The sequence below is a fragment of the Gymnodraco acuticeps genome, unplaced genomic scaffold (genome assembly GCF_902827175.1).
Source record: "Gymnodraco acuticeps unplaced genomic scaffold, fGymAcu1.1, whole genome shotgun sequence".
NCBI lineage: Eukaryota > Metazoa > Chordata > Actinopteri > Perciformes > Bathydraconidae > Gymnodraco > Gymnodraco acuticeps.
In genome coordinates, this window is record NW_022989973.1 from 220,462 (window position 1) to 229,709 (window position 9,248).

Below are 9,248 nucleotides of genomic sequence, written 5' to 3' on the forward strand. Positions count from 1 at the left end.
GAGGTACATGGGGAAAGCAGGGAGAACCACATGGGAAGAGGGGCTGGTCAAGACAGGGATTGGTAACATTACTCTAAGGGATGGGGAAGATAGCACAGTGCAGTTACGGTGTTTACAATATCTCGTATTGCATATTCAGTGTCCCTGGAAGAATCCTTTCCAACGTAGCATTCCCTGATGTTAACCATATTTCCCTCCAACTGGCCTGGCCCAGTGATGCTGGGTTTGGATAGGTACATGCACTCTAGTGGATTTGAATCCAGCAGTCACGGTCCTCACGTCCTTAATGTACACGACACATCATTACCCGGAGTTCCAACACCCCGAAAGAGAGCTGACGTCCACTGGAGCTAAATTCTTTGGTGGCTTGTTTCCATGGTGGGGTACAGTAAACAATGCCCATAACATAGATACCTTACATGTTCGACTAGAGAACCTCACTTACGAGACGAAGCAAGGCTTCCAGGCATTGCCCCCATTCATAATAGCCTCTAGGAATATGCTCATGCAGCACCAATTTGCTCTTGACCTTTTGTTCGCCTCAAAGGGTGGCCTGTGTCATGTGATCGGTGACTCCTGTTGCACTTACATTCCCGACGCCACCAAGAACATCACTGACACCGTGCTGCATCTTAACAACTTGTTAGCCGACATGAAAGCGGATGACATATCCAACGCAGGCGGCTGGGACTGGTGGGCCTGGCTTACATCGGGGGGGGGGGGGGGGGTGGCAAGCATGGCTGGCTAGGATAGTTACATCCCTGGCGATCATTTTTGGCATATTAATCAGTTGTACCTGTTTGATTATCCCAATACTGAAGAAAGGTTTTTCCAGCCTGTCCTCCACAAAAACAGCCAGTTTTCTATGATATATTTGGGATGTGTTTACTTAAACCAGTGATGGAGTGTATTCATTGATGTGTTATATCAGTCTATCCTGTCATTTGTTTTTTTATTGATCAAGTATGATCAAAAGGGGAGAATGTAGTGGACATTTTTATTATATCCTGATATGTTTAAACCAAATGCTTCTCATTTGGTTAGATGTGCTGTTTGCCTCTATCTTCTCTACTTCAAGGCCACAGAGCTGTTTTGACTACTGAGTTGAATCACACAAAGTCACACGAGAACTTCTACAGCTCAAGGCCAGGTGTCTAATAACAATGTGACCGTGTGAAGATTTCTTACCTTCCCACCATTTTCCTCCCTTTATAAGCTTTGCTATCATATTGAACTGCGCACACTCGCGCAGACTATCCTATACTCTGTGAGACCTGTGTCTATATTTTATTGTATCTGATGTTTGTTTGAGGCCTCGAATAAACATCACCAGAAAGACAACTCTGTCTGATTCACCATTTATTTGTTTTCTGACTTGTACTCTACAGTATTGGGTTTTTTAGATTTCCATAACACAGCGCACTGAGATTTGTGACAAATTGTAAAGGACTTACGCATCACTGTACCCTGTATACCAAGGCGGTTATGCCATCACTTACTGTACGGAGGCTCAGTCACTGCTACTTTTTCATTTACAAAGCCAAGGGCCAGTGGCGGCTGGTGGAAAATATTTTTGGCGGGGCTTTTGATATAGTGAGTATGCGAATATTCGCTTCGCTCTAAACGCTCCTATCGCATCGCTCTAGTCGCGCGAGTTTCACCGCAGCTGCCAGCTGTGTTTACTCGCATCATTCAAACAAGATGCGCTGGCTCGGGAGCTACAACTACAACATAATGAACATATTTTACCGTGATTAAATTGTAATACACGTTTCTAAATGATGCCGACGTAACCACATACTGATACCGGTTAGTAAAAACCACGAATGAATGCTTTGACAAGTCTGCAGACAGACGGCAGGCGAAGAACCTTTTAAAATGCTTGTTTTCTGAATGGAGCTTGGCTAAGCTAACGTTATATATGTTCCGACCGTCCACACTCACAACAACGGCCTATACAGACATAAATCTGTCCCTACATAAATTTGTAGGGACGGGTGGCGCAGTGGTCTGTGCATCCGATCATCAGATCAAGGGGGAGTGCTGGGGAACTCCAGTTCGAAACCCGCTCCTGCCGCCACTGCGTCAGGCCGTTGTGTCCTTGGGCAAGACACTTCACCCGGATTTGCTCCTGTGGTATTGTCCACAGTACATGTATGATATCAATGTGTACTTGTAAAAGCGCCTCGATGACCTCGATGGACGGTGTGGCGCAGTGCGCTGTGCAATGATCAAGGGGTGAAACCCGCCGCTGCTGCGTCTGTAAAGCCGGTGTGTCCTTGGGCAAGACACTTCACCTGAACTTGCTCCTGTGGGTATTGTCCACAGTGACCATTGCATGTATGATATATGTGTAATGTGTGTATATGTAAAAGCGCTTTCAGTCATTGAAAAAGCGCTATAATAAATGTAATCAACCAGCGACTGTATTCTCCATGACACAGACAGTCTGTGGTTTGTACTTGTTTAACTTTTGTCTAGTTTCTGAACAGTATCTGTATCTCGTAGCTGTTTGAAGAGCAAGCATGGGAAACAAAAGATAGCATTTACCTGTTTGCATCCAGCTAGCCTCGTTGATACGTTTTGTCTTTTTCACGAGCTTGCTGTGATATATACAAATCGGGTTGGTCCGGTCCAAGGTCTTTAAGTATCAATTTATCTCCCAAACTTCTCCTTTGGAAAGGATTGGAGAGTAGCTCTTGCACGGAATTGGGTGCGGACCGAGGTCCGGCGACTCCACCTGCACACCATTCTAAATACTGCGTCACCTTGGTCACTCACGAGTCTAAAAAACAACTCACGTCACGTAAGCAACGTGGGCGCCAACGTGAGCGCCCTCGTGGCCAAAATATTTGACGGCGCTGATTGGCTGAAATTAGGTTTACTATTGAGACTTTTGCAACGTGCTGGTTGCTGCTGTTTGTCTCGGGGGCTCCGCCCGGTAATGATAAACTAATGCCACGGGCAGAAAACATGTGACTTATCAGTAACTTTAGACATCGTAACACCATTTTAAACGAGATGCTATTGTAGATTATACATTTTACTGATACCAATTGTATGATATTTACCTTGTTCATTAAAAATAAAAATATGCAGCCCTTATGGGCCGGCCGCCGCTGCCAAGGGCTGTAGCCTGATACTTATGATATGCTTTAGGAGCTGTGTGTGTTTGTTGTACAATGTGTGTAGGTGTGTGTGTGTGTGTGTGTGTGTGTGTGTGTGTGTGTGTGTGTGTGTGTGTGTATGTGTGTGTGTGTGTATGTGTGTGTGTGTGTGTGAGAGTTGATGTGCCAGGCAGACAGGCAGGTGTCAGTAGGTTATCTGACATATAAATGGTCAAAAATGGTACATTCTCCGTTAGCCTACGAGCCGTTTGAGCGAAGGACTATTCCTTCTCAGTGTAGCATGACATTGGATATGCGCTGAACTTCTCCTGGATTGGAATTTTTCCAAACATTTTCCGAGGAGGAGTTTGCAGAAATGTGCAAACAACAATAGGTTCCTCGCACTTCGTGCTAGGACGCCGTTGGGTCCTAGCGCTCCGTGCTCGGGCACTAATAATAAACACGTCTTATAATAAAAAGCAATAAAAGCACAATTTCAAAAAGCGTAGGAACTGGAAAGCAGTTGGAATTAAAAGCAAATGAATCCTCTTGAAATAGAACATGTCAAATAGGAGAACATTAATCCTTTGAATTGGCCTGTGCATACAAATAAGGTACGCTTCAAAATTGTCCTACGTGTTATTCCAGGATGCAGATAAGCATTTCCCAAGCTCAGTAATAACCAACATATCTAAGCTGATCTGTAGATGGCACACGTTGCCTGCCCATCTCTTTTCTTTTGTGTTGCATCTAATGATGGATTTGGTGTAAACAATAAAACACTAACATTTACACAACAATAAAAGCTTTCCGTTACTCTGCTGCCCTCCTCTTCTCAGGTCCCCATTGTGCAGCACGGCTATATCAGGTTTACCTGATCAGTGGCATCGCACGGTGGAACTGCGACAGGAGCTCCGACGCAGTGTTTGGTGGCAAGGGACGGCGTCACAGGACCTACTCAGCGCCTCTCATCCACCGCCTCAACACCCGCTGTCAGCAGCTGTTTGGAGAGACTGTAGAGGAGAATCTCCGGGCCCCCGCTGAGGTGGATTCCCACGAGCTGCTGGGGTTGGAATCCCTCTTCAGCCAGAGCATGGTGAATCCGAATCTGGGCCCTTTTCACGGGAGGACATCATCCACGATGGCCCCGGTCCAGACCAGGAGGTGGTTCAGCCCGGGCAGCCTACTCCAGATCCCGAGGTACCAGAGCGACGGGGAGTCACATTGCGAGGGAGACAATGTGAAGGATGCCATCCTGCCCCACATCACACTCGTCACAGACTAAACCTCCACGTGTCAACCCGCCCGCTTTTGTAAGTGACTTGGTGTCTTCTAGAATGAAATTAAAATGCACTGTATCAGTGGTCAATGTATCCATTTCAACTTCCCACATTTTCCATGTCATTTCTTTAACAGGAGGATGCCTGCAGTCAAAACCCTCTTCCCGGCTTCCAGCAGTTGGAGAGGTTCTGCTCGCTGCTGGTGGAGATGGGTCTCGTAGGTGACAAGCTGTCCCTCGTCACCCAGCAGAGGAACACGATCCTGGCTGCCTGGAATGCAGTGGAGGACCACGACAAACAGCAGCAGAAGTTCAACCAGCTGTACAGAACGCACTGGGGCAACACCCTGTACTGCCGCTCTAAACGGCACAACCTTGTCGATGCTGCTGTGATACAGCGCGTGAAGATGGGCATTCGCTACACACCAGCACAACAGGACATTAGTGCAATGAACAACAGGCTTATGTACACGCTGGTGAAACTGCTGTGGTTGAAGTCACCACAGGGTTCTCGCACAAGCCCAGAGAAGACCACTATCTTGAAGGCGTACGAGAGGATCCAGCACCGGGTTTTGGTGGACGATCCCGTCTTGTCTCAAGCAGGCTTTCCGCTGCCAAAGATAAACATTAAGACGGTGCGTGACTTTATCTGCGCTAAAGAATGTCTCCTCAACCTGCGTGCGACCAACCAGCCAGCGATGCTCTCAAAGAGCACTTCCGTTTCCTCTGCCCACTTGCCTCCAGCGCCACACCAGCCAGCAGTCCTCCCTCCACCAGACTACCCACTGATGCAGCACGTGCCGACACCCAGCACGGCAGGGACCAAGTCATTGAAGGGAAGGAGGGACATGATCATACCTCTCTCACACCCTCAGATATCACTGCCAGCTGTGTCACTGCCACCAACCCCAGCCCTTTGCCCTCCCCCTCTCCATCCACAGCAATCCGGCGATTGCTGGCCCCTCCACGAGGCCCATCGTGCCTGCCATTGCTGGACGTCCCATACTGCCTGCCACCAGTACCATCGCCAGACCTGTGCCCTCCCTTTTCCCTGGCCCCATCCTGCCTGCCAGTCAGCCAACCCCAGCCATTGCTAGCCCCTCCTCAATGCCCTTACTGCCTGCCATTCAGGCAACCCCGTCTGCTGATGTGTCTGTCCCCACTACTCTCGAGTGCATTCCCTCATCCTGGGCAAGGTCCACGCTTGACAAGCGCAAGGGGATGGACGAGCCCTCGGGAGTAGGAGCCAAAGTGTCCCGTGTTCAAAAGCTGCCGTTGTGCACGTGCTGTGGCCAACCCACCCAGGGGCACAAAAAGTACAGGCGCAAAGTCTTCTGCCCTGTGAAGAAGATGTCTCCATCAAAGTGTCTAGAGAACACAGTTTACAACAGTTACCAACATGTTACAGCTGCTATGTAAATATTGTAAATAGTCATTTAAATATTTTTCAACTTGCTGTTATCATTTTTATTTTTCATGTTGAGTTTTATATGTATTATGTATATTGTAAATATATGTACGTCATTAATGTAAATTGTTTTATGTACATTACATGTTCGACGCTTTTATCCAAAGCGACTTACATACTCAATACTGTGGGGTGAAGTGTCCCAGGGACACAACGACATGCTGACTGCAGTGGGGTTTGAACCTGTGCTCCCCTGATCCCAACACCAACGCACTGCGCCACAGCCTCCCTGTACATAATTGTACATCTGATGTGTATCCACTTGAGCTTTTTTACCTGTGTTTATGTTGTTGCTGTTGCCATCCTTTATACTGAGTCAATGAAGGTGAATGGTTGCTCAGGAAAAGTCCTAAAGAATCCAACTGGGTTCAATAGCTGGATCATTCCTGTTCTTCGTCTGCAGTGGAGTGAGATCTCGTTGTTGTTGACTTGCATAACAACAAATGTTAGTTTACAAGAAGTCTCCTAACATTTGATTCATACCTGCTGATGACAAATAAATCCTGGGATCTACAAAAGTGAATGTGTTTCAAAGCATCTGATTTGTATCCACTTGAGCTTTTGTACCTGTGTTTACCTTAGTTTATGCTGTTGCCATCATTTATACTCAATCAATTAAATATTTTGCCAGAAAGGTCAAACTTTAGGAATACAGAGCAGTTCCTATCATGCCATAACCATAGCCGTGGAGGCAGTGCCAACTAAAATATAATATTGGTGACAAAACACAGAGCCATCAGTGCAATTGTTACATTCAAATTTCTCTGATATTGTAGGCTTTAATTATCTATTTATTATATGTAAATACTTTGATGTACATAATTTAACTGTAAAACTGGTGTTTTCAATTGAATGCACTTTATACAATAAAGTGGTCAGTGCTACAGTAACAGTGAGTCGTGAAATATGAATTATTGAATGGAATAATGGGGATTAATTTGTTTATCTAAATATATGGACAAAGGTAGAGTGCCACATTACTTGCACAGTACACAATGTTCAGACGACTTTGCCCAAAAGCAAACATTTAAGTTGCTTGAGTCAGACTCAGAAATATTAAAACACTTTTAAAAATCAGACTCTTGAGTCATAAGGAAATCCATAAAGATATCTCACGGAAGAAAAGACACATTTGAATGAAATAAGCTTTATTTCAATGAGACTTCAATTCAGAAAGACTCTTAACATATAACTACAGCTCTCAGGACATCAGGAGGAGGAAACAGCTGGCATGGCTCTCATAGTTCTTCAAAACAATGTAGTGTGCATTCACTCGTGGACTTTAAAGGTGAATACTTTGAGAAAACGTCTTCCCACACTCTTCACACCACTATGGTTTTTCTCCTGCGTGAATACGTTGATGGATTTTGAGAGCACCTAATTGAGTGAAAGTTGTCCCACACTCTTCACACCAGTACGGTTTTTCTCCAGTATGAATACGGTGATGTATTTTGAGAGCACTTGATGTAGTGAAAGTTTTCCCACACTCTTCACAGCTGTACGGTTTTTCTTCTGTATGAATACGGTGATGTATTTTGAGAGCACTTGATGTAGTGAAAGTTTTCCCACACTCTTCACAGCTGTACGGTTTTTCTCCTGTATGAATACGTTGATGTGATATGAGAACACCTAATTGAGCGAAAGTTTTCCCACACTCTTCACAGCTGTACGGTTTTTCTCCTGTATGAATACGTTGATGTGATTTGAGATGACCTGATCGAGCGAAAGTTGTCCCACACTCTTCACAGCTGAACGGTTTTTCTCCTGTATGAATACGTTGATGTCTTTTGAGATGACTTGATCGAGCGAAAGTTGTCCCACACTCTTCACAGCTGAACGGTTTTTCTCCTGTATGAATACGTTGATGTCTTTTGAGATGACTTGATTGAGCGAAAGTTGTCCCACACTCTTCACAGCTGAACGGTTTTTCTCCTGTGTGAATAAGCAGGTGGCTCTTTAAATTTCCAGTTGTTGTAAAGGATTTGTCACATTGCTGACAGCTGTGACGTCTCTCTTTCCTTCGGTTTCTAGAACAGACGGACAGAGAAAGAGAGAAAGTCAATCTAAAAAGCATAAATACACAAGTTAACACAATAAAAACTCACTTAATATAAACCTTGAGTTAACAAAATACTACTTATCAACCGTTTGTGTTTATTATATTGATACAGTAATACAGCAATATTCTAACCACAGTATATACCAGAGGTGGGGGGACTCGAGTCACATGACTTGACTCGAGTCACATGACTTGAGTCGCATATTTTTGACTTGAGACTTGCTTGACTAACATTGATAAAAAGACTCGACTTGACTTTGACTTGGTATTCATGACTTGAGACAAAGGACTTTACTTTTTAAAATAAAATATTTGCATTTGTATTGTACGAAGCCCCTAGAGGGCAATGAAGAAAAAAAAGAGAAAGTATCTCGTTCGCAGGAGAAAGTAGGAAGTGGAGCGCACAGGAGACAAGCCGTTTCATTGCAGACTGTTATGTTTATGTGGGGGAAATACATACATTATTTGAGATATATATTTCAAACCTCGGACTTCAGTTTAGGGGACTTTCGGCCAGGGGGTGTAGAGTTATTTGTTCAAGCACCGGATCGGCAAAACAGGAGAGTCCTGTGAACCAGTCTGCCTTGACCTATGTATTCATGTCTGTGACTCTCACAGTATCTGCTGCCCACAGCTGCTTTATAGAAGAAACCTCCTTCACTTCATGAAATCTCTGCGGCACCAGGAGGCAGTAACGTGTGACTCAGCAGAATCTGAGAAGAGCAGCTAGCAAGCTGCAAAGAGCTGTGCCTTCAACTGTGTGTACCTTCATTAGAACGAGCTAAGAGCGACCGCAGGACTTCCGGTGACGTCATTGGAGAAGCAGCAGCTTAGAAGTGGAGCTCCGCCAGACTATACACAAAAATAGAGACAACTAGTAATATAAGACGTTTTAAAAAATAAGAAAGAGCACTCCTGCATGATGAGCTCGTCAACCAGAAACAAAGCCCCCAACAAACAAGATATCTCAAAGGAAAAAAACGATAAACAACGGAGACCGGCCAGCCCAGCTAGCGCTAGCTTGACAACAGATAGCAACATGTGCGAGTCGGACCATGAAGTTACGTTGATGGGTGAGCTGGGGAATCTCCGCAAGGAAAAATCAAGAAGGGCATAATCAAACAAAAATGTCTCTAGATCGACTGGAACAGACGGTGCTAGATATAAAAAGTTCAAATGGGCGAACATGAAGGGAGGATTGGAAAGTTGGAGGACAGAGTCGGCATGGCCGAGGACGTAGCGGTGCGGCATCAGAGGGCGCTCCGATACCTGATCCACCGTGATATTGCCCTCTCAGCCACCTGCGACGACTTGCAGAATAGACTGAGAAGAAAA

The 9,248-nt window shown here is 45.2% G+C and overlaps 1 protein-coding gene across 1 annotated transcript; it reads right to left on the reverse strand.

Annotated features, from left to right (window-relative positions):
• Nucleotides 1–6,985: 6,985 nt before the first annotated feature.
• LOC117542942 (zinc finger protein 678-like) lies at nt 6,986–7,881 on the reverse strand (the record flags this gene model as incomplete). Its single annotated transcript, XM_034210839.1, has 1 exon — nt 6,986–7,881. A coding segment is annotated over one exon (697 nt), but the record flags the coding sequence as incomplete, so codon positions are not given.
• Between the last annotated feature and the right edge of the window lie 1,367 nt (nt 7,882–9,248).